Source organism: Musca domestica, unplaced genomic scaffold, assembly GCF_030504385.1.
Source record: "Musca domestica strain aabys unplaced genomic scaffold, Musca_domestica.polishedcontigs.V.1.1 32, whole genome shotgun sequence".
In the NCBI taxonomy this organism is placed as follows: Eukaryota; Metazoa; Arthropoda; class Insecta; order Diptera; family Muscidae; genus Musca; species Musca domestica.
Window position 1 is genome coordinate 6,475,397 of NW_026712311.1, and position 26,400 is coordinate 6,501,796.

General features: G+C 36.5%; 2 protein-coding genes across 2 annotated transcripts; both read left to right on the plus strand.

The window, feature by feature from the left end:
• The first annotated feature begins 7,732 nt into the window (after nucleotides 1-7,732).
• Nucleotides 7,733-10,812, plus strand: LOC101892571 (transcription factor SOX-2). The gene has a single exon (XM_005186739.4). The coding sequence runs from the start codon at nucleotides 9,133-9,135 to the stop codon at nucleotides 10,810-10,812; it is 1,680 nt and encodes a 559-aa protein (XP_005186796.1). The 5' UTR covers nucleotides 7,733-9,132.
• A 3-nt stretch (nucleotides 10,813-10,815) lies between these two features.
• Nucleotides 10,816-11,865, plus strand: LOC101890608 (dendritic arbor reduction protein 1). Its single transcript, XM_005186725.4, has one exon. The coding sequence runs from the start codon at nucleotides 10,816-10,818 to the stop codon at nucleotides 11,797-11,799; it is 984 nt and encodes a 327-aa protein (XP_005186782.1). The 3' UTR covers nucleotides 11,800-11,865.
• The last annotated feature ends 14,535 nt before the right edge of the window (nucleotides 11,866-26,400 follow it).

Genomic DNA, 26,400 nt, shown 5'->3' on the forward strand with positions numbered 1-26,400 from the left:
CAAATGAGGTAATGAAATAATATCGGTAAAAAATTATTACAATGGACCCAGATCGAAGGACACTTGAATAATATATACTGAAAAGGTAGACTAGTGAGTTTAGAATACCTCTATCAAGAGAGGGCTAATAGGAGGTCTTCCATATATAAAATATATGAAATATGCCCAAAAACAAACGCAAAGTAGAATATAATTTCATGAAAGTGGCGCCCAACGTGGCATTCACATGGAATAATTTGGGTTTTCTAGGTACCCTCGTTTTAAGGAATTTCGGAGGGTACCTCTAATTTATAATTAAAGATTTTCAAAGGACTATATGTCTTTTTAGAAAACCGAAAATTTTCCATGTGAATGCCACGTTGGGCGCCACTTTCATTAAATTTTACTTTACTTGACTACTTTTTTTTGACATATTTCATAGATTTTTAAAGATACTTATTCAATTGTTATCAAAGAAAGAAATCCAACCATGTCAAATCCTAAATCTATTGAGGGCCCATAGAAATATCATTTAATTTAACCCCATAGCTATTGTCACTTTGGGCGCCACTGTCATGCAATTTGACGATGTTGGACTTTTTTCGTTGAAGATATTTGAAAATGCATCAGGCTACGGTAGGTCTTATTTATATGTATATTGCCAATATGAAGCATATTGAACCAAATAAAAAACCTTTCGAATAAGCTTCCTTTTTCTTTAGAATCCGATATGTCAAATTCCAGCTAAACCCTTAAACTTTTCCATTTATTTCATGCCATTGCTATTGTCATGTTGGGCGCCACTTTGATGTAAATTTACTCCGTTAGACTTTTTTCCTTTTTTGAACAAGTCAAAAAATATCAGTCTGTTTTGCCGGCGGATGTATACCCTCAGTCAATGTTCAATGATTTATAGAAGTTAAAATCTGTTATGATTACTCAAACTCTTAACACTATATGAAGTAGGTTCCGGAGGAATGGGACAATATTGTCCATTTCGTATCGGACCTAAATAAATATACATATGGCGACGTGTCAGGTTTGGACTACATCGACTACTTCCTTTACTTTATATGAGACATGTGTGGAGCGAAGTATTTATTTTTCATACTTCACCTAATACAGATAAAAATATCGGACAAAATTAGAAGATAATCGAACATCGAAGTTTTGGTCCTTTGTAGGGGAGATGCCAGGAAGAGTCGATCAATATGTTCTATCTTACCACCAGACCTTGGGTTAATAAAAATATTGTGTTGTGTGTAATTAGAAGACGGTCGGACTCTTACGTCACATTTTATAAGAGTTATATTTATACACAATTTTAACCCATTGTGGGAGGTACTTGATTGAATGAACCGATATTATCACTTTTTGGCACATGATCTAGCACTGATGTAAATGTAGGATTTGGAAACTTCGAGCAAAATCGGATTATACTTTATCTTTCTGTGCAGTAAATTATTGTCTTTGAAAATGTTAACATTTTGTGGCGGAGGCACCAGAAGGAGTGAACCGATATTGCCCATCTCCGTACTCGATCTAAGTTTGATAATAATATTACGATGTGCCAAGTTTGGGCCAAAGCTGATACTCCCTTCGAGAATAATCGTGCACACCAGCCAGACAGACAGACGGACGGACATCGCTAAATCGACTCCAAATGTTCTCAAACGGTTTTGGTCCAAAGAGACCTAAGTCTAAAACCATTATTTCGATGACACACGTTTTGATAGTATCAAATGATATATACCCTCTTTAGCTATCTGGCTGAGGGTATGCAAATCTAAAGTCAATGGGATGCCTACTGAAAATAACTGTTTTTCATGCCAGAGCAATATTTGAAAGAGTAATCTTTAACATGCCCAAAATGAAGAAGATCTACATAAAAATCACACTTAATCACATTGGGCGCCACTTTCATATAATTTGACCAAGTTGAATTTTTTGAAAAATATTGCAAAGAGTACCATTAAGTATCTTTAAATCTGTTAAAGGTTTATACAAATCACATAGTTTCATGTATTGTGATTGTCACGTTGGGCGCCACTTTTATGAAATTTTACTATGTTGGACTTCGACAGTGCTACAAAAGCTACCTTCAAAATTATTTAAATCTATAGTACCCTTCAAAATTCTTTAATCCACATCGGACATTTATGAAAATCATGTATTTCATCTTATTTCACAATATGTCATGTCATAGCGAGCGTTACTACAAATCAAACAAATTATTTTAAGGAGTAAGTTCAAGGGATTAATAAATTACCATTTCGGCAAAAGAACCCTCAAAATGTCCCATTCCTGATTACGTCGATGACCGTATTAGTTGCCATTGAAGCCGGGTTGCTTGTCGTGGGAGGGGTTTGAAGCGGTTGATGTTTTGGCTGCAGTTGAGACCCACTCTGTGGATTTACAGCCTTCAAATTGGGAATCTCAATTGCGAGAAAATACACGAATTACTCTCGTCCAGTAACAAAGAGAAATATAAAAATCCGACAAAAATAAAAATAAAATACTAGTCTTATATTTTTTTTTGCAATTTTTCAAAATGTTGTTCAATTCTGTTCAATTATATATTGTAAAAACATTGCCTGACTTCCATGTTATATAGCAATATTATGACTAAAGATACATTCTAAAAACTAATTTCCCAATTTCCCCAAATTTTTTTCAAAATACCAGTTAAACTATTTCCAATTTCAAATTTCGCAAAAATATCTCTCAGTCGCTTTTTCATTCTCAATATCAACAGGACATATTATGTATTGTTTTCGATGACATTGGCGTCAACGGCATTGTCGCTGTGGCATTAGCTTCAACAGTAACAGCAACATCTGATTACCATACAAGTTTCACATTCTATTGTATTGAATATTATGGCATCCATCTACCCATCCATTCATCTATCCACTCACATTTTTCTATTAGCAAGAATTTGCTCACAATCATTGGCCTGCATTAGATTTTACATTTGTGGTTTTAACAGTCTGATATTTGGTTTCCATTTGAACTTGTTGCAGGACAGGGGTGGTGGAAACAATTTTTAGTGTTTTACGACAAATTTATTACGAAGAATTTTTCTACACGTATCTAGTTAAAGGCATATGATGAGATATAGCCATAAGCCTTAGAACAATTTCTACTTACATGTCTTTTGGATAAATCTTTCCAATGACCATATCTCAGAGATAAACTCATTTGTATTTAAATGTTTGCCTTACTAGAGCGAATACCATTTGTGATTGGATATTAAATAATTTCCTACGAATTATCGATAATTGCTTTCAAATTGAGCAAATAATGACCCAAAAAAAAATTTACTGAAAATCGGAATATCGCGAATTCCCAGTTGAAAGAGAAATTATCATTATATCTTCTTATCCTCAGCAATATTATCTGTCTTCAGCCAACTAAAAAAGGGTTAAAAGCATCAAATGAATCAAGAAGTGTGAGTGGCATTCAAATCGATTAAATCCAAGGCTAAAAGTTATACACTGTTTAGATCTCAATCTCTTAGCATCGCTATTGGCCAAAACTTCAACTTTGTGCAAAACTTTCATCATAATATTATTAGCTTCATTCGCGTCCTTTAAAAAATTGCAAATTACAAGGAAACATTAACTCCATTAGTACGGAAATTTTGAAAACTGACCTCTATATTTTGTCACATTATCCATATTAAAGAAAACTTAAAATTTTTCATATTCAAGTCGATGCCATGAACTAAAATGTTAAAAAATTCCAATTCAGGTAGAGTGTAAATGAAGGTCCTGTAAAATGTTCATGACTGTAGTTGAGTGTTTTAAAAAGACCTGATATTCGTAATTCCATGACTTTTAGACCTTATTTTCAACCAGTTCCAATTTCAACCAAATGTTAAATTTCGGTGGGTAGTTTGATTTCCCTTAAAAAATATTCAATGTAAATATCGTCCCCATGTAACGTAAAATCCACATGTTAGGCATTTTGCGAATAGCCGATTTGGCCACAACTAAATATTTCTGATGGTGGAATGTATAAAACGGTCGGCTCAGGCGAAAAAAACGTTGTTCTTGCTTTTTATACCCTAAGCCGTATGGCTAGAGAGGGTATATATCATTTAATACGACCAAAACCGTTTCAGGACATTTGGAGTCGATCTAGCGACGTCCGTCCATCCGCCTGTCTGTCTGGCTGGCTGGTACGCACGATAACTCTCTAAGGGAGTATCCGATTTGGTCCAAACTTGGTAGATCATTTTATTATTACCAAACTTAGATCGAGTTCGGAAATGAGCAATATCGGTCCACTCGTTCTAGTACATCCCCCACAAAGAGGTTGACATTTTCAAAAGATAAATATATTTTTTATTGCACAGAAAGAGAAAGGATACTCGGTTTTGCTCCAACTTTGAAAATTCTTGTATTTGCATCAGTTTTAGGTCACGTGAGAAAACGGACTATATCGGTCCACTCCATCAAATACCTCCCCAACAAAGGTTCAAAATTTGAATAATTATAACTCTTATAAAATGTGATGTAAGAGTCCATTTGTCCAAGTTACAAGTCCAAGTTACACACATCACAACCAAGGTATGGTACGAAGATTGAATATATCGGTCCATTCCAAATTTTTGAATAACCAAACGATCATTAAATCCGAAATAAGCATCCGGTTCTCTTCATATTTCACACATCTCCTTATTTCCACTTACACAAGATGTGCTGTGAAGATGGGATATATCGGTCAACTCCTTCTGTTATCCACATCCCCCACAAAGGGTCAAAATTTTGAATGTCCATCAAGCTTATAAAACAGGAAATTAACAACAAATTACATTCAGAATGGGCACTTCTTAAATATATGGACCCATCAAAATATATTAAAATAATCGGACATTGGCTGGGGGTATACATCTGTCGGCAAATCTGACTGATACTGTTTGACTTGTTTAAATTTAGATGAGATCGAATATTTTAAAGCACGCCCCATCCTCAATCTCCTGATTTGTCCTTTACTCGTTATTATACCCCACAACACTATGTGTTGGGGTATTATAAGTTTGATTGAGCCAAAAAGGTTTTTTTTGAGTTCAAAACAATTGCGATACAAACTTCAAATCTATGAGAAATACGAAATTTTGAGAATTGAATGGGAGCTACACAATTAATTTTTAATGACGAAATTTGGAGTCATTTAATTTCCCTAAAAAGCGGTTTCACACAAAAAATCAAATAATTACATCTACAAATATTTCCAAATAAGTCACCAGAAAAATAGTGTTAAATTCTTGTGCAAGATCAAGCATGTTCTAAAATATTTTCTTAAGCACAATATACCTTTTAATTTATTTATGTCAACTCCAAGAAAAAACGTTGCAACTCCTTGATTTCTACAGGTATCAACTCCTAATGGTATTTTTGGGTCCTTTTGGTAGAGATATGTCCTTTAAGCGGAAACATATTTTCTATTATCCAGTCCAAGATACTGACTGACTGATACTGATACTGACTTGTATATTATGAGTACATATTGTGATTTATACCCTCAACCTTATGGCTACATAGGGTTTATAACTATCATTGAAACTGCTATTTTTTCCTTATCAAAATATCGGTTTTAGACACCTAGCAATATGTCAGCATCGAAAGTAGACAATTTTCTATCAAACGGACATCAGAAACAGTCATGAAAAAACTTGGTCCATTGCATCTCGTACCTCCCCTCGAAAGCTAAAATTTTTAAATAATAACAACTCCAGTAAAATGTAAATTCTGTTTCTGAATTTCTTCAAATTTTGATTATTCTAAAGGGACCTTGTTAGACATCGCATAAATATAACAAATAAATTTCTTAAAACTCGAAAATTATCTACAATGCTCATCAAAATTTGTACATACATTGCAATATTTGTATTAATATTAGATCTAGAGTAATTTTTTGATATGTTATTCCAATCTATTGGTACGTCTTCCAAAAAACGTATATTTAAAATACTGAGGGCAATATCTGTCCGAATGCCGACTGAAACTTTCTAACTTGTTTTAATAGATTTCGATCCATTTCGTTTTCGTTCTATCCAAACTACAATCCAATGAAGAATTTTAAGGGAAATCCTCTTTAAGGCTTTATGTCATCAGTAATTTTTTGACAGTAAATTTTCACGAAATTCAGAATTCAAACCTAAAGTTGCCTTCAATAAATTACCAATATTTTCTGCCTAATGTGTCCCCTTTAACTGGGGAATAATGTACACGAAATACCATTAGCAATCAAGCAAATTTCTGGACAAAAACTAAGCATGTACCTACTTAGCTATATGTTCCTCCATTACATTTACTATATGCTTCGCCATTAAGTTAATAAGAAGTAGTTGTCGTCACGCGTTAGTTTTTAGCGGATTTCAACTTGTTTATCACGTTCACGTACCCACTTCGCACCATCTAGTACATAGTACCCTAGCAAAGTAATGTGTTGGGACAAGGTTTTTTTGCTTCTTTTTGGTAGCCTGGAGAAAAAAAAGCTTTTAAACCAAACCAAACTGCAAACACAAGTCCATATGAGCAAGCAGGGGCTGGAGAAGTATGAAGAAAACCATCCAACCCAGAGTAATGGTGGAAGTACCGAAAAAAGTCTCTCTAAGCGCGTACACAACGAACCAATGCCCAAGTCCACAAATGTTATGTGTGACGGATGATGATGACGACGATGAGTGGCATGGAAAAATTCCTCAATATACCTAGCTACATAAGTATATAACCAAAAATATACAGAAAGCGAGAGAGAGACCGTGTTGGTGACCATTTGTATCTCTTGGAGAATATGTTGTGTACAGAAATGCTATAAACCTCATCCAAACCTCCACCAAAATCCATAGAAGATGGCTGAGGGAGCGAACGATACACATACTCTGTGTCCAATAATGTGCCACCACCACTTCCAGTAGTAACCCACCCAACGGAGAAGAAGAAAAAAACATAACGCCCACCCATTGCCCAAAATGTGGCACCCAACCAAATACTCACTCGCAGAGATTGGGAGAGACGGAGAGAGTTAGCTTTAGCCGGCTAAGGATTTACTTGAGATAGTCTGCTTTGCTCCAGTGGTACCATGAAATTTGGCAACCCCGTGCTATAATGCGTAAATCTTGTGCTCTCTAAAGTGCGTAGAGAGCGGGGAGCCCTGAATGCCGAATTATGGCATAGATTTTTGCCCTCGCAGCTGAAAGTAGTGGACGAGGGAGCTATGCGAACGCATATGAAATCGATTTATGTTCGTGAGCTGCTCCACTAGTTGGCAGAGTTAGGCAGCAATCACACACAACCAGTCTGGCTGTTGCCAGGAATGGGATGGCATGATTTGTAATTTCTCATGTGGTTTCTTTCTCTCTCAATGATGATTGGCTGGGCTGGGCATCAAACCATGGTATCATGCTGCGCAAAATCCAACCCATTTTACACATACCATTACAGGTTCGAAATGATTTATGGCTGTGAGCACCAGAAACAACCACAACTTACAGCAACAACAATTGGGAGAGCAACATAAACAGACTACTGCCATCTCTTTTTCTCTTGTGTGTGTTTAAGGCAGCAAGAGATTGATTGGTGTAATAAGGTATAGTGTTTCGTTGCCTCTTCTGTGTATGAACGTGTGTGTTGCGTGTGTGCGGCGAGCCAAGCGACCGAGTCAAACACACAACCCCGCTGTGGACTTTCAAGCACCTCGAACAGGTTTCAAGCCTGGCCAGTATCAACAGAAAGGTGCTCTATCTAGTACAGTGTGGAGGTATTTTTGTATCGTGTCGTTTAACGAAACGCCGTTTTCTTTATTGGTTTTTATTATTGAACGTGAAGTTCCGTGTTCGTTTTGAAAGTTGAATTTGAAGCGGATTTGAAAATTGAGAAAAAAATCTTGAATTGAGAGAATCTTGAAAAAGAAAAATATTAATTTTGATATATCTTCCCAAGTTCGTTTGAAGGGAGAACATTTGTGCCCTTTACAACAATTTGAAGGTGTTGCAACAAACAACCTACAGACCAGCCAACATTGTTGGTTGGCCGTAAGATCCAACCCAACGCGTTCTAAGCGCTCGCTCGCTCGTTCGCCCGCCAGCTGTGTATCTGTGTGTGTGTGCGTACTGCTCTGGCCTTTGGTTGTGTAGTTCCCACAACCTTGTCACACACCAAAAAGGTTCTAGTTGCGTGTCGCCTGCTCGCTGCCTGCCTGCCAGCCAACTCGTTTGTTCGCTCGTTTACAAGACTGCACCAGCTTTCGAACATTGTTGTTATCTCTCCCCGTCGTTGTCGTCGTTACCGCTGCCGTTGTTTGGTTGGTGCGCTGTCGTAAGTGCGTGTGTGTAGTTGTAAGCCGAATCGGTGTGCGTGTCGTGGCTGCTGTGTGTGAGTTTGAATTGAACTACGGAGTTTTCCTTCACGGGATTTACGGGAAATCACGTTTTGAAAAGATCATTTGCGTTTTGTAATTCGGCGATTCATGTCGTACAGCGGCGCGTCGCTCACTTATGTGTCGTAGAGAATAGCCAACAAAAAAAAAAAAAAAGATAAACACTTTTGAAACAAAGAGCAAAAGAACTTATCTATCAAAAAACAAGAAAGGAAAATAAAAAAACAACACACAAAAAATATAAAATTATTATTATTGTGTAACAAACAAAAGATAAGCACAACTAAGTGGTAGAATAACAAGCAAAAGAAACAAACAAAGAGAAAAGTGCAAAATAATAACGAAACAATAATCGCAAGATTTGTTTTCATTCAAAAATAATAAAAAAAAGAAGCAATGAAATAAAATAAATTTTGTGAAACATAAACACAAAGAAAAAACGGAAAACAAGCATCAAAGTGTGGAAAAAAAAAATACTCAAGACAAGGAAGGAATAAGTACCCAAAAAAATAAGGAAAACAATATCTGGAAGTGAAAAATAAAATAAATAAAAAATATTTTTTTCGAACACCATGACCACTTGTGAATAACTGAAAGAAACCCGAATATTTTTTTAATTTCAAAATCAAGATTCCAAAACTTAGAAACTCAACACAATACAGTGCCAAAACACCCACCCCCACCACCAGACTTCCTTGAATTCCATCACTCAATAAAAAAACCAGCAAAAATTCAATTAAAACGAACTGCAACTCCCCCCTCACTATGCTAACCATGGAATCCGACATGAAAGGTGGCATTCTACATGCCACAATGCCGCCACATCATGCCTCAGCTGCGCTACATGGCCATGCCGCCTCACCGTACAGCGCCTTGGGACCGCTCATGAATCTGGGCCAGTCGCATCTGACCCAATCGCATCTTAGCCATCATCATCAACATCACATGTCCTCACATCTGGCCAGCCAGGCGGGCAGTACACCGAACGGCACCACAAGTGTCCTCAGCTCTCTGCAGAACAGCATGGCCCAAACCCTCAATGGTAATTCCGGTAATCACTCCGGTTCGCCATTGCACAGCTCCAGTGACTTGAGTCCCACCCAGAGTTCACACACCAGCATTGGCAGTCATCACATGACTTCGCCGGGACAAAATCATCATCATTCACATCATCACTCCGCCGGTGGTATGGGTGGCCAAAGTACTCCCCTAAGTTCAGGTGGCAGTTCTGCTGGCGGAGGTGGTGGCTCCAATGGCGGTGGGCCAATGAACAACAACAATAACCCCTCCAGTGCCAGCAAAGCTGCCCAGAGTGCCGCCGAGCGTGTCAAACGCCCCATGAATGCCTTTATGGTCTGGTCCCGTGGTCAACGCCGTAAAATGGCCTCGGACAATCCCAAAATGCATAACTCAGAAATTTCCAAACGCCTGGGGGCCCAATGGAAAGATTTGTCCGAAAACGAAAAACGTCCATTTATCGATGAAGCCAAACGCCTAAGGGCTGTCCATATGAAGGAACATCCCGATTACAAATATCGTCCCCGCCGCAAGACAAAGACTCTAACTAAAACCAAGGAGAAATATCCCATGGGTGTGGGTGGCCTGTTACAGGCCTCAGAAGGTAATGCCCCCTCTGGACGGGCCAGTTCAGCCAATTCGATCTCATCCGCCGCCCAGCAAGCGGCGGCGGGAGTCAATCGGGACATGTATCCCATGAGTGCTCCAAATGGCTATATGCCCAATGGTTATATGATGCATGATCCCTCCGCTGCGGCCGCCTATCAAAGTCAACACGGTGCCTACATGGGCAACTATCATCGCTACGACATGGGCCAGATGCATCAGGCAGCTGCGGCCGCCAATTACATGAATGCCGGCTCCGGCTATGGCATGTACGGCACAGTGTCCGGCGGTCAAACCTCACCCTATGGCAATGTTCAGCAACCCGGCTCACCCTATGGCTCGGGAAGCGCCCAACCCCAGCCCGGCTCACCATACGGCATCTCCTCCGGCCAACCTGGTTCTCAAGTCTCCTGCCAAAGTCACAGTCCCAGCGATTCCAGCGTCAAATCAGAACCCGTCTCACCCAGTCCGATGCACAGCTCCTCCGCCCAGCAACAACAGCAGCAACAACAACAGAATTCCGCCGCCGCCGCTGCTGCAGCCGCCGCTGTCATAACCAACAACAATAATCATGTCATGAAACGGGAATATCTAAGTGGCCAACAGCCGGAACTGAATCACCTGATGAACATGTACCACCTGTCCGACGGCATGCAAGTATCGGCCGCGGCGGCAGCAGCTGCCGCTGAACATCATCAACGCAATCTGATGCACTATCAGAACAGTTCGCCGGACTTGCAACAACATCAGGCAGCGGCCGCCGCCCATCATCACCACCATCAGCAGTCGATGCGTTCCATGGCTCCATTGGCCCATATGTGAGAAATGGCAACGGCATTTGGAGCTCAACACTCAACAGCATCAGCCACAGCCGCCACGCTGCCCATGGTTTCAAGAAGTGTCTCATCGTCGTCGTCGTCGATAGCTGTTGAGAGTACGGCCTGTGGCTTATCGCTAACCCCTCAGAACAACCAACAACCTCCTGCCCCCACGTTGTCCTCCTCCAATAATTCGTCATCGTCCTCGACGTCCAATTCTGCCTCCTCCGCCAACCACCACCTCAATCAGCGTTTATTGCTCAGCAATCAGCAGCAAGATGAACAGCAGCAACAACAAATGCATTTAGCGGATGATCATCAGCAGCAACAGCAGCTGGAGGATAATCCCTCACCATCATCGCTTATGGGGCAACATCATCAGCAGCACCATCACCACCAGTTGCAGCAATCGGCCGAATTGTTGTCCTCCCATTTGCAGCTGAACTCTTCCAGTTCTTCGGTGGAGGGCAATGGTAATGGTGAGAGTGGTCGGGGATCTTTTGCCTATGGCCAGGGTCGTTTAAGTCCCATTGCCTCGGTGGGCTCGTCGGGCGGAGGTAGCCGTTCATCGGCCCATTCCCTGCCCTCACATTCACCGGCGGCCCTGCATCACCACAACTTGACTGGCTATCAAGTGCAAGCGTCGGCCGACAATGGTTGCGGTAGCGGAGCTACCGTGGTGACCTCAGCCTCCATAATGGGTCGGCTAACAGCCGGCGGGGGCAGTGGCAGTGTGGTTGTGGACAACAATGGTTTCAGCATGTCAGATGCCGGCGCTGGTGGATCCCTGTCCCTGCTGCAGAATCCCCATCACCATCATCATGCGAGCAGTCATCATCATTTGGCCCATTTGCCATATGCATCGCTAGCAACGGCCGCTCATCATCATCATCCGCATCACCACCACTCCCATCCTCATCATCACCATCATCCACATCACCACCATCATCCGCACGATGCAACAGGACTGTTGGATATATCGCCATTGTAAATTATTCCAAACGTAAAATCATCAGCAAAAAAACCTCCTCCCACAGCAACAACAAAAAAAAAACAACTTTAATTTTAAATTAACTTTAAATAAATTTAATTAAACAAAAAACAAAACTTAGTTCTTGACATTAGTTCTAATGTAAAAAAAAACAACAACAAAAACAAAAAACCTCCCCTTACAACAACCAAATTCCCCTTTAAAAATGGAATAGAAAAACAACATTTAAAAATTGTGTATAAAGCAACAAAAAATTATATATTAATTAATATTAGTAATAATACTATAATGAAAAAAATAAATAAATAAATAATTATTAAAACAAAAATACGTACAATATTTAGAAAATTAATTAAATAATTTAAACAACCCCAGAAAACGTCACCAAGTAGAAGCCAGCAAAAAAACAGCGATAGTTAATTCCCTACTCAGCGTTGTTTTTTGGAGGAAAACGAAGAGAAAAATGGCAGAAAAAAATTCACACAAATCTAAAAATCCGAAAAGAAAGAAAACCTCGTAGTCCAAATAGAAAATTAGAAAATCTTCTCAGTTATCCGACGGCATTGTGGGGTCAAGACTCTTTCTCTATCAAAACTCCGGCATAGAAAATGATTAACTTTTCAAATTAATTTTTTATGGAAAAGGCTTTTCCAAGCACTTCCAGAAAAATTCATTTTAAGTTCTTGAGTGTCCTGATGGAGCTCATTATATCAAGATTTTTTAAAGCCTCTAAAATGCCGCTGGTGTTTCAACGTAATTTCTTTCTCCCGACAATTTAAAGATTCCACATCAAAAATGAAAAGAAAAAGCAACACCTCATTTGATTTCCCAATTTTTCTTTTTTCCGAATTGAAATAATTCTTCAAAAAATAGTCACACAGAAAAAGAACTGAAATATTAAAAAAATAACAACAAACTATTTGTATATTAAACTAAAAATTAAACGACAACCAACACATTTCGCCTCATCTTCCTCTCCCTCTCTCTTCTCACAACATTTTTCTCAAACTGTAAAATTATTAAAAAAAAAAAACAAAAACAGAATTCACAAAAATCACAAAAAAAATATAATTTGTAAAATGTGTGATAAAAAATGTTAATTATATTTCATAATTATTATATGATTATTACTATATATAATGAAAAACAAAAAAAAACAAAACAAAAATACAACAAAAAACGATAAAACAAACTACACTTATTATTATAACTATTATTAATTATTATTATTATTATTATTATTATTATTATTATTATTATTATTATTATTATTATTGGATATAATTTTATTTTTGTTAATTGTAATTTAGTAGTTTTTCGAAAACGACAAACCACAACAACAACAAATCTATGTTTGTAAGTCTTTTTTATATATTTGATTTTATTTGAATTCGAATAAAAAAACTTTATGACGTGTAAAATAACTTATGTTTAAAAACACAAAACAAGAAAAAAATTGAAAATATTTTGTCTTTTGATTTTTTAAACACAAACAAAAAGAAAACCTGGAAAAAGTGAAGAAAAGCACCGATTTTTAGGGATATTACACAGAGAATTTTGAAAAACATTGGGTGTGGGAAAACTTTATATTTTCCAAATGAGAAATTTTGGATTTGAATTTTGTGAAACGTAAAATAATAGGAAAAATGGAAAAACGTAAAAAAATTATGGAAAATTTCACTTATTAATGATTTTAAAGAGGGTATTGAGAAACAATATTAACTGAGGAAGAATTCTATTTTCCGATGTAAGAAATATATCGGAAGTAATCTAAGAATTTGCAGTCAGATCATGATTACAATGCCTGATAATAATTTTAAATTTTGAGAAAAAAGAAAACCTTTGGAAAGGGTTGAAATTATTTTTAACTCATATAAAATACAACAAAAATTATGAAAAATATTTGTAGGAATCTCCTCGAAATTTTGATACATGTTCACAGTTTTATTATTACTATATATTTTTATTATTACTATACTATATTTCGGGGGAAATTTCGTTTCAAATTGAAAAGGATAAATCCGATTGAATGTCTTTCTAAATAATAAATTTTCGACTTTATGATTAAAAAATACAATGATGTTGATTGCGGAGACAGGAAACCTAAATACTTTTTTCCGATGTTTAGTTAAATTTGGAGGAGACTATTAACGGAAATTTTTATCTGGCTTAACTCATGCTAGTCAATACTTTATATTTTAATTTAATTTTTTGCCTTTAAACAGAAATCCTAGTTGAGTTTCACCATAAATTTTTGATCGTTAAGCTCGTCTCGAAGGAGAAATAAAAAAAAGTTTAAGATATTTAGATTTTGAAGTAATTATTTGTAGGAAAATTGTTTAGGCAGAGAATTATACATCCAATGTTAGGATTATGTTTAAAATCGGAAAGACTGTGATGTCCTCAGGAACTAAAAGAATGTGAATTAAGACCAATAAATTCTAGTAGTCATCCCAGTTTAATTTTAATATTATTCAGGCTCAACGATATAGCTAAATTTTCTAAGTTTTTGATATTTTTCATCAAAAAATATTTCTTAATTATTTTTTATTTAAAAGTAAATAGCATCTATCGCCGGCGTGGACAGAAAGCATATCGAAACTTTTTTTGAGAAAATATCTACAATTTAATCAATTCGGTGGGGAACATGCCTCCATGTTGCACAGTTCAGCTTCAAGATTCTGAATCTAATTAAAATATAATATTAAACAAGTAAGAAAGCTTTTATATTAGGGTATACGACGAAGTGGACCTGCATAGGCAACTTTTGTCATAAGCCATAATAATATTCAAATGCGAAACTTAAATAAATCGGTGAATTATGTAGCTAGAATCATAAATATAGGGAGGTAGTATTATATGGGGGCTATACCAAAATGTGGACCTGCACAAACACTTTTCTGTCATATGCTGTAGTATCCATTACGAATTTCAAATACCAAATTTGAAACAATTCCGGTGAATAATGTCGCTAAAATCATCAAAATACCGAATATCAGGACATACCGTTATATGGGGGCTATACCAAAACGTGGACCTACATGGCCCATTTTCAATACCAAAAGTTCTGCAGACATAATATACATTTGAGTATAATTTTGGCAACCTACTTCATTTCGTTCGGAAGCTAGAGTAATTTCCACAGACGGACGGACGTCGCTAAATCGACATAGATTTTTATGCTGATCAAGAATATATAAACTTTGTTTGGTCTAAAATGTATATTTCGAAGTGTTACAAACAGAATGACAAACTAGATAAAATATCATCGAATTTTCAACCTTCAAAAAATTTCTGACGTAGTCATTTTGAAACCTATTCCTGGACCATCAACTGATAAAATATAAACGTAACCACATAAAATGTGAAAAAGTCTAAACCACTTCGGAAAAGTCTAAACCACTTCGGTGAATGAGTATTCCGGGCCAAAAACACACGACTTTTTCATTATGTATTTCTAATTTATGTATTGAATTCTGTTGTAAAAATATTAAAATTAAATTGAAATCAGATTCATTCACTTTCTTTTGAGTTGTCAAATGGTACAAAATAACGAAATTGTCAGCAAAATTTAAAAGAAAATCCACAACATCTCAGGCTCCATCCAAAATTAAAAAAATTCATTCCAAAAAAAAGTCAGAAGAATATAACATCGCACGATAATTGCGACATGTATATAATACCCTCAACACATAGTGTTGCAGGGCGTAGAAAAACTTTAGAAAATTAACAATTCAAAATTGTAAGTCAAATTGAAAAAATCGCATGCGATAAAAATATGACAAAATTGAAAAAATGTAACAAAAATATTTTTATTGTCTGGCAAGAGACCATTCTGAATTGATGAGAATTCTGTCCAGCGGTTTTTGGATTATAAGCAGTATAACTAAGATCTATTTATTTTACATACATATATACAACAACCCATTATGGTTCACGTACTACCCAATTAGATTTCAGTCATTACAATCATTTCGGCTAGAGAAAGATGAACTACAAAATTTTTAATTGACAATAGGAGGCTTATGTCAAGCCTTGACTCTATATTGAAAAATGTTTGTAGAGCCTATACAATCCCAACATTTCCAATTACGGCCCGCCCATTCGGTTAGGGATAAATGGTATTTTTGTATTGAGGATATATCAAATTATAAACCTGGTTTGGAGATTTTTTATTCACACAACCTGAAATCTTGAAAATACTAAACTTTGGATACCTAGACGTAGATCGATTTATACTGTTTCCATTCTAAATATCCTAGGAGTAATATCAATGTCTTCACAATGTTTCATAGCTCTACCTTAGATATAACGGGTTCGAAAGTGATTTCTAAAGTCGCACAGACTGGCCAGAGGGACTAAATCGGCATAGAATTTTACACTGATTAATAATATATGTACTTTATAGAGCCTGCTAAAGGACTGGAAACCCAAACCCCTCCAGCCTCTCCCTTTTGACAGAATCCTATATTAAGCAGTTTTCCATACTTAAGAATACAGAAAGTTGTACCTCATGACTTTCTGACTTATATGGGGGATGTATCGAATACTGAACCCATGTTGACATTTTTTTCGAGGGTGGCTAGACTACATGAAACTGTTTACCGCCAAATTTGTGTGAACAAATTACCGCCAATTTGTGTGAATATGGTAAATAATCCAAAATCAACAAACTATGAGTCTAATTTGTAAAATTACAACTAATTCTGTTAGAAAACACCAAAAACAAATAACGTTATGTTATTGAGAAAAATCTAGAGGAGACGTTGGCTATGTTTTTATATCCTCCACCATAGTATGGAAGTTTTACATTTCGTTTGTAAAACCTCGAAATATACATTTTAGACCCCACAAAGTATATATATTTTTGATCAGTATGAAATTGTATGTCGATTTAGCGATGTCCGTCTAAGGAAATCACTCTAGCTTCCGAACGAATTGAAGTAGATTGATAAAATAGCCCCCATATAACGGTACCTGCCGATATTTGGTATTTTGATGATTTTTGCGACATTATTCATCGGAATTGTTTCAAATTTGGTATTTGAAGTTCGAAATGGATGCTACAGCCTAAGACAGAAAATTGTCTGTGCAGGTCCACGTCTTTGTATAGCCCCCATATAACGGTACCCCCCATTATTCGGTATTTTGATGATTTTAGCGATATTATTCACCGGAATTGTTTCAAATTTAGTATTTGAAGTTCGTAATGAATACTACAGCCTGTGACAAACAACTGTCTGCGCAGGTCCACATTTTACAACTCCCATGGTTCCTCCCTATATTCTGAATTTTGATGATTTCAGATTTTTTTGCAAGTTTCGCATTTGAATATTGTAATAGCTTGTGACAAAAGTTGCCTATGCAGGTCCACGTCGTCGTACAGACCCTAACATACGGCTACATTTTATTTTTAAGATTTTAACAGAATTTTTTAACGGATTTTATTTTTTATTTTATTTATTTATTTATTTTTTTTTTTTTTTGAAAATTGCCCGGCCGAACTTATAGCTTTTTTACTTGTGAAGTTTCGCATTTGAATTTATGACAAAAGTTACCTATGCAGGTCCATGTCGTCGTATTGACCCTAACGGCCCGTCCGAACTTACAGCTTTTTTGCTTGTTTTACTTGTTCTACTTTAAGTTTTATAATTTTTTTTTTTTTACATTTAACAAAAAAAAAAACTCTTTTAATAATATTTGTAATTTTGGTTTATTTTGCCCAATATTTTTAGGTTAATTATAATTCAATATTTTCTACAGCGAGATTAAAAAATATGGTTCGAATGAAATGATAATTCAATTCAACTAAGAGAACTAAAATATATATTTCGAAGCTACCGAGTGCAAACAATCTACATTGGAAACCCTCATATCAATAATTTATTGAATTTATTGAACTCAAATAAATCAAGTGAAATCAAATTAATTTCATTTCAAATAAAATCCCAATTTATTACCAATGATTGATCACACAGAACTTTTATGACAGCTTACTGATCGATAATCCTTGAAGTGTACCTGTACAATAACTGAACAACCGATTACTACCTGTACCACTTTTATCCAAGCAACTGAATGGGTATGAACAACTCTAAGCCCTATTTAGCAAATATATCTTCACAATTCTTGGCCCAATAAAATCTGACTAAAACGCAATAAAACGCCGCATCTAAAGTTACTACAAGAGGCAAAGGACATTGAATTGCATTGCATCTTGCGACAACTTCCTTCACCAGATTAGACACAGAAGAGATTTTCGCACTAACACCTATTGTTTTCGAGTTTATGACATTCCATAAAATGTGGGCAATTGGAATTTCCGATATTACGGGAATTTCCGCAATGTGCAGTCACGATAAGCATAACAGGTACATGTAAGGGTGGGTGTGTAAGTGTGCCCTTCTTCTGTGCGTACCTAGGGATTTGTGAGTGAGATTGTAAGAGATTAGACAAGGTGTCGTGACAAAGTATGGAGAGAGGGAGAATTGATCCTTATCCAACGCGGAAAAGAGAGGAGAGGAAATTGAACAAGTGTAAATTGATATTGGAGGATTGAATAGTGTTCTGTATGAAAAGATAAAGGCGAGAACACCTTCTGGCCTTCTATGAGAGGACTCCCCTGGCCGTTTATGAGAGAACCTTTTGGGCCTTCTATGAGTAGGCATTCTGGATTTTTATAAGCAGACCATTTAGTCTTCCATCTATGAGAAGACCCTCCGCCCTTCTTTGAGGGAAACTTTCGGCTCTCTATGAGAAGATATCTGACCTTCTATGAGAAGATCTTCTGACCTTCTATGAGAATATCCTCTGGCCTTCTATGAGAATATCCTCTGGCCTTCTATGAGAAGACCTTCCAGCCTTCTATGAGAAGACCCTTCCGCCTTCTTAAGAAGGCCCTCCCGCCTTCTTAAGAAGACCTTCCCGCCTTCTATGAGAAGACCTTCCCGCCTTCTTAAGAAGACCCTCCCGCCTTCTTAAGAAGACCTATCGGCCTTCTATGAGAAGACCTATCGGCCTTCTATGAGAAGACCTATCGGCCTTCTATGAGAAGACCTATCGGCCTTCTATGAGAAGACCTTTAGGTATTCTACGAGAAGGTCTCTGGCCTTCTATGAGAAGACCCTCTGGTCTTCTATGATAAGACCCTCTGGCCTCTATGAGAAGACCTTCTGCTCATCTATGAGAAGACCTTCTGCTCATCTATGAGAAGACCATCTGCTCTTCTATGAGAAGACCATCTGCTCTTCTATGAGAAGACCTTCTGCTCTTCTATGAGAAGACCTTCTGCTCTTCTATGAGAAGACCTTCTGCTCTTCTATGAGAAGACCTTCTGCTCTTCTATGAGAAGACCTTCTGCTCTTCTATGAGAAGACCTTCTGCTCTTCTATGAGAAGACCTTCTGCTCTTCTATGAGAAGACCTTCTGCTCTTCTATGAGAAGACCTTCTGCTCTTCTATGAGAAGACCTTCTGCTCTTCTATGAGAAGACCTTCTGCTCTTCTATGAGAAGACCTTCTGCTCTTCTATGAGAAGACCTTCTGCTCTTCTATGAGAAGACCTTCTGCTCTTCTATGAGAAGACCTTCTGCTCTTCTATGAGAAGACCTTCTGCTCTTCTATGAGAAGACCTTCTGCTCTTCTATGAGAAGACCTTCTGCTCTTCTATGAGAAGACCTTCTGCTCTTCTATGAGAAGACTTTCTGCTCTTCTATGAGAAGACTTTCTGGTCTTCTATGAGAAGACTTTCTGGTCTTCTATGAGAAGACTTTCTGGTCTTCTATGAGAAGACTTTCTGGTCTTCTATGAGAAGACCTTCTGCTCTTCTATGAGAAGACCTTCTGGCCTTCTATGAGCAGACCTTCTGGTCTTCTATGAGCAGACCCTCTGGCTTTCTATGAGAAAACCTTCTGGCCTCCTAAGAGATAAGACTCTCTGCTCTTTTATGAGAAGACCCTCTGGCCTTCTATGAGAAGACCTTCTGGCCTGCTATGAGAAGACCCTCTGGCTTTTTATGAGAAGACCTTCCGGCTTTCTGTGAGAAGACCTTCTGGCCTTCTAAGAGAGAAGACACTCTGGCCTTCTAAGAGAGAAGACCTTCTGGCCTTCTATGAGAAGACCTTCTGGACTTCTACGAGAAGACCTTCTGCTCTTCTATGGGAAGACCTTCTGGTCTTCTATGAGAAGACCTTCTAGCTTTCTATGAGAAGACCTTCAGTCCTTCTATGAGAAGCCCTCTTGGCCTTCTATGAGAAGACCTTCTGGTCTTCTATGAGAAGATCTTCTGGTCTTCTATGAGAAGACCTTTTGGCCTTTTATGAGAAGACCTTCTGGTTTTCTATGAGAAGACACTCTGGCCTTCTATGAGCAGACCTTCTGGTCTTCTATGAGAAGCCCTTCACGTCTTCTATGAGAAGCCCTTCTCGTCTTCTATGAGAAGACCTTCTCGTCTTCTATGAGAAGACCTTCTCGTCTTCTATGAGAAGACCTTCTCGTCTTCTATGTAAAAACCCTCCGGCCTTCTATGAGAAGATCTTCTGGCCTTCTGTCAGAAGACCTTCTGACCTTCTATGAGAAGACCTTTTGTCTTTCTTTAAGAAGACCTTCTGGCCTTCTATTTGAAGTCCCTTCTTTGGGAAAAATAAAACTTAATTTTTTTTAAGTTGTATCGGAATATTCGTCCCTTCATAATTCTCCTTTTAGACTTTCATTTAAATATGCTAAAAATTTTTAACATTCCCAATTTTCGTGATTTCCATATCTGAACATAAGGCAAAAAATTTGACATATAGTGCCAGTTAATGTCAACTCAATTAGTATGCCATATTAGCACATTTGATTAAGATGCCAATAAAAAAATATTAAAATTAATGTTTTATTAAAATGTTAACCTTTCATAACAACAAGAGACACCATCCAAAGAAAAATAAAAATACGAACACCTTGATTTACATGTGGAAATATTCTACGGTTCAGAGGTTTAAAACTACGATTTATCATTGGAGGCACCTTCTTCAATATTTTATTTCAACAACTATGAATAAATTCATAATCGAACTGGCGATTTGAAAGCCCTGGCTGACGGGCCAGACAAGCATGGTAAAAAAGACTCAACCGGTATGGGATCATAAATAAATTTCATGCAGCAAGTGTTGGCATTTTTTGTTTCTTACTTTTTGGAATATTGATATGTTTTTTTTTTGTGTTGTTTAAACGAATATAAACAAATAAATAAAGAGGGACTAATAAAGTATTTTTTTGGGGAGAGGGGGAGAAGAAACAACGTAAGCAACAACAAAAGAAACCCTAGACAAAAACAAAACATTGATCATTTTAAAGCTTTCCTAGTCTTTTTGGCAGCCTTTGGTGGGGGTAGTGGGGGACAATTTTTTTCACAGTTTTTTTTTTTTGTGAACTTAATTTGTTTATTTTTTTATTTTTAAAATTAAAAAAAGAAATACATATTAAATAAATATAAATATAGATATCTTTCGTTTTATTAGTATACGATTAAGGCAAATAAAAAATGTGCCAGTTATAGGCACTAGAGTTCTCCGTACCATCTGTGTTTTTGGAGGCAAATATTTTGAGTCAACAGAAGAAGCAACTCTTAACCAAACAATTGAAGCAAAAAACACATTTTTAGAAAAGCCCAAAAAATTGCTAAATTCTATTATAAAAAAACAACAACAACAAAAACTAAATAATCAACTTAAGCAAATATTAGATCAACTTATTTGAAATTTCACCTTTGCAAACTTTTTTTATTTTCTTTTATTTATTTATTAGTTTTTTTGGCAGTTCAACCCCCAGAATTTTTTGGGGGTGTGTGCATCTTTTCTATCAACGTTTCATTGACCTTCAAACCTTAAAACTTTATACACCTATGAAGGAAGATAAATAATAAGCCTAAACAAGGTGTTGCTATTCGAATTTATTTTAAAAGAACCAAGTACATTCAGTTGTTATATAGTTCACCTTCATTTTAATTAAAGGCCTATTTTTTAGTTATTTTAAGAGGAGGTCATAGGGACAAATATTAAAAAGTAAATAAATTTTTATTGAAGGCCGACATTACCATATATATTCGCAACAGTAGATTATGAGCAAACAATGAAATTTTATAAAGATACACTAAGGCCTCGACTTTTAGGTTCCCGATTTGTATGTCAAAAACTAAAAAAAAATATGCAATTTTTCTGGGTTCTAGAACCCAGTATAATATATATAGATAGCCACGAACGAAAAAAAAATTATAAACAACGCATACGTATTCTCTCCCGATTTGTATTTGTAATTGGTTTGTCAGGACGAGAGAGTCTCTTACAACTGCCAGTGCAAATATTTTGAGGAAGGCTGCCATATAGCCAATCTTCAATTCCACGCTATGAGATACCAAATAGTGGCATTTTTTGGAATCTCTTCAGATTTTTGCTTTAGAAGGAGCCATTGAACAAAAAGTTGTATTTTTCAAGCAAAATGCTCCGAAAATATTTAAAAATTGAGAATTTTGGTTCCTTAGGGTTAAACCCTTGACTACGCCGGTGTCTATTGGGGTCTCAGGAAAAGTATTTGAAGATTTTCAAAAGGAAAGTCATCTTGGGGGGTAGGTATCAGAAGGAGTGGCTCGAAAAATTCCAGATTCACATCAGGTTTTTTTGAAACTTCGAGATATACCTAATTTATATAATTTTAATTTCATATAATTTATAAGGGTTATAAGTACTCAAAATGTTGTCCCCTGGCGGGGAGATATTTGAAGGGGTGCTCCGCTATATTCCACTAGATATTGTATATATAGATGTATTTGCATGTGCGAAGTTTAAGCTTATTTAACATTTTATGAGTGGATGAGGTGCAGATGACAGGGGCAGATCTTTACACCAGATCTTGTGTTGATAAAAATATTTGAATATGTGAAATTTGAAGGGAATCAGATGTTTATTTTGCATTTTTAAAGATTTTTTCAAAATGATGGCCACTTTTGTGGGGGCAGGTACAAGAAGGAATGGACCGATATATACAATATTCATAACCGATCACTTGTAAGCAGAAATGTTAGAATGTGTGATGTTTAGAATGAATCGGATACTTATTTCGTTTTTTCTGAGCGTTTTGGTTGCTCGGAATTGTAACCCTTTGATCAGAATGAAGGAATGGAGGAGCTATCAAAAGAAGTGATCCGTTCTATCCGTTCTTTATACCAAATCTTGTGTTGACAGATATGTTACAATATGAGAAAATTGAAGGCAATCGGACTCCCATTTCAAATTTTACAAGAGTTGTAATTATTCAAATTTTTGAGGGACTTGATAGAGTCGGTCGATATTTGTCTATTTCCCAACCTGATAACACTGATACAAATATTAGGATCTGCCAATTTTAAACCAAATTCTATTATTCTTTCTTGTTCTTTAAATGAATCTATTTTTTGCGAAGAGGTCTTTACCTTTTCTGGGGAAGGTGCCAGAAGGAGTGGATCGATATTGCCCATCTCCGAACTCGATTCATGTTTTATAGCAATATTACGATGTATCAAGTTTTTAAAGAATTTTAAGCCAATTTGATCGAAAATATGGTTAAAATACCAAGTATCGGGAGACACCGATATTTGGGGTCTATAGGGAAACATAAACCTATTCAAGCAAAATAATTTTTATTGGTATCTGATGCAGAAATCGAATATAGATTGAAAGCTGCAAATCATACCCTGTCACGAAGTGAATGAGAATTATTTCCTTCCTACAGTGATTTGACAAAGTCAAAAGTTTGCGGAGCCGGATTATGATACCCTACACCACTATGCATATTTTGTAGAGCTCTCGTAACAGAAGAATTTATATTGGGATTTTTTTTTTTGGAGTAGATAATATCACTTGTCAACCTCTGGCTTTAGAGCAGTTTCAGACGTAACTAATATATGGAATCGATTTTCACCAAACTCGACGGAGACATTTTTATCATTTATACCAAAAAACATTTCAAAAGAGTGCATGATATCACTGCGAGAAGGATTATATTAAAAAAATATATCGGAGTGGAAACATAAGTCCGGAAATTCACTCCATTTGGGCTGATATTAGTCAATATTTGCACAATAAAACTGAAATCGGATTTGGGACATATATATGGGAGCTATATCCAAATCTGTATTTCCAAGCTCTATAAGAAATCTGGTACCTAATATCATTGTTGTGGGGTATATATTACGAATGTGAGGTACTTAAACACCAATTCGGATGAGACATATATATGGGAGCTATAGCTATATTTGAGCCGATTTTCACCATATTTGATGTACTTGCTTTTAGACTAAATTCGGTCGGATGTGCTTAAATTTAGGTCATTTGGACTGATATTAGCCATTTAGTGCACAATTAACCGGAAATCGGATAAAGATTATATGGAAGCTCCATCTAAATTTTGAAACGATTTTCGCCAATTTTAATAGGGTTCGTCCTTGGGATAAACAAATATTGTTTGGAAATTTTTATCTCAATTGGATAATAAATGCGATCTGCATTTTTTCACAAAATTTCATAGACGGACTGGCATGCATAAATCGATTCAAAAAGTGATTCTATGAAGAACCTTAAAAGTATCTATGGGTCTGTCTCGCTTCCTTCTCCATGTTACAAACAAATGCACAAAGACATTATACCCTTTCCACTATGTGGTGTAGGGTATAAAAAGGACAAGCGCTGTGTTGGCTCGTTTTGTTTCTTGTCAAAAGTACCTAGTCATTTTCCGTTCAAAACCCCATGAAGAGTTCACCCAAAAATGTGATGTCTCGCCCCATTTCGATACAATTCATTAAAAATAGCGGCTATTTGTTTTCTAATGCCAAAAAAGCGGTAATTGCTTCCTAATTGCAAATGTTCTGCCAATTGTGGTTTGGATTGGGCTGGCCGCTTGGCTGGATATGATGCTATTGATTTTGGTTGGGTTTCTTTTTTTTTTGGTTTTATTGTTACTCTCTGATGATGATTTACAGTCAGTGAGCCCAACCAGCCAGCCAGCCAGCCTGGCCGTCAGTTGAGATTGTGTAATAAAAATATGAGTGAATGATGTTTTGGCTGGCTAACTGACTGTCCGACTCGTTGTTTCGGCTTGGCGTTTATTAATTTCATTTTATTTCTGTTGCAGTCGATGATATTTTATTATTGCTGCTCTTGTTGTTGTTGCTCTTGTTTTTGTTAAAAATTTTCATTTTCCCATCATTTCATTTCATTGCAATTTTATCTGCCAGACATGAACAAGCAATTTGTCGCTGTTGCTGTACCTTTTTTTTGCCACAACTGCTGCCAATTCGTATCATCATCGCCATCCGATGGATGGCTGCTGCTGCTACTGCCGTGGCTGTGGCTGACGACGATGATGATAACAATAATGATGGGCTTTGGCGGGATACTACAATGGCCCATTGGTGACGAAATCTATTTGCTTAACAAAATGTTAACAAACATTAAAACACCGGCAGCAGTAGTCGTTATTTTTTTTCTCTCTCGTTGTATTCACTTTGTAGTTGTAGTTGTTGCCATTTGTAGTTTTGTGTTAGTATAAGTGTGTTTTGAAATTTATTTTGATTACAAACAACAACAACAAAAAAAAAACGCAAACAAATAAAACAGAAAAAAGTATCAACAAATGCAACAGCCTCTATAGCATCAGACATTATTAAAGGAATTTAAGTGATACATTTGATGATTGTGGTTTTTTGTCTGTCAGTCTATCGAGCTAAGGAGGGGTGCTGAAAGGGGTGGAAATTGATACAAACGTTTGTATTTCTTTTTCTGCTTTTTTGGTATCGATATTAAGAGTTAATCATGCTGAACGATAATTTGTTTTTTCTCTGTTTATTTTTTTCGGTAGTTAATTTAAAATTTATTGGAAATTGATCACAGTTCTAAATGTTGTAGAGCTGTGTCAGCAATTGGGGTTGGCGGTAAGCGGTAACAAAGCAGATTTATTGTGAAAAATGAATGAAAAATGAAAATGGAAGGATGAGATATATCGGTCTATTTTAAATAAGCTTTTTGAAGGACTATTAGATTTAAAGGCGTAAAATATTGGAAGTGCTGACAGATCTGCAATTATAGATTTTATAATGGTCTAGTTGGCCGATTAAATTCAATTTTTCAATAATTTCAGGGAATATCCAGCAGATTATAAATGTAAAGCAAAAAAAGAAGACACGTATAACGACGTTTGGAAAGTTTCTATCGCAAAGGAACTTGAAAAGAGTTCCGTTCTCTTCCACATTTTTTTTTAATTTTTTCCGAAAACGATTCCGTTCCGCAATATTACATATATAGGGTGAGATAAAAAGACTGCAACAAAGTCAAATGCCATTATTTTTATATTTTTTTTATTCAGGTAAAATTTCATACTCAGTAATCTGATGATTTTTGTCATAATTTCAAGGGAAGTTTTTCAAATTTGTTATGGGTCTATGGTTTCGAAAGGCTCTAATGTCACTGAAACATTTTCTAACGGAATTATTAAAAAAATCGATATTTGGAGTTCGTTTGGCAGAACATTACCTATATAGGTCCAGGTTTTCTTATAGCCCCCCCAATATTCTTATATACCTCCCAATATTC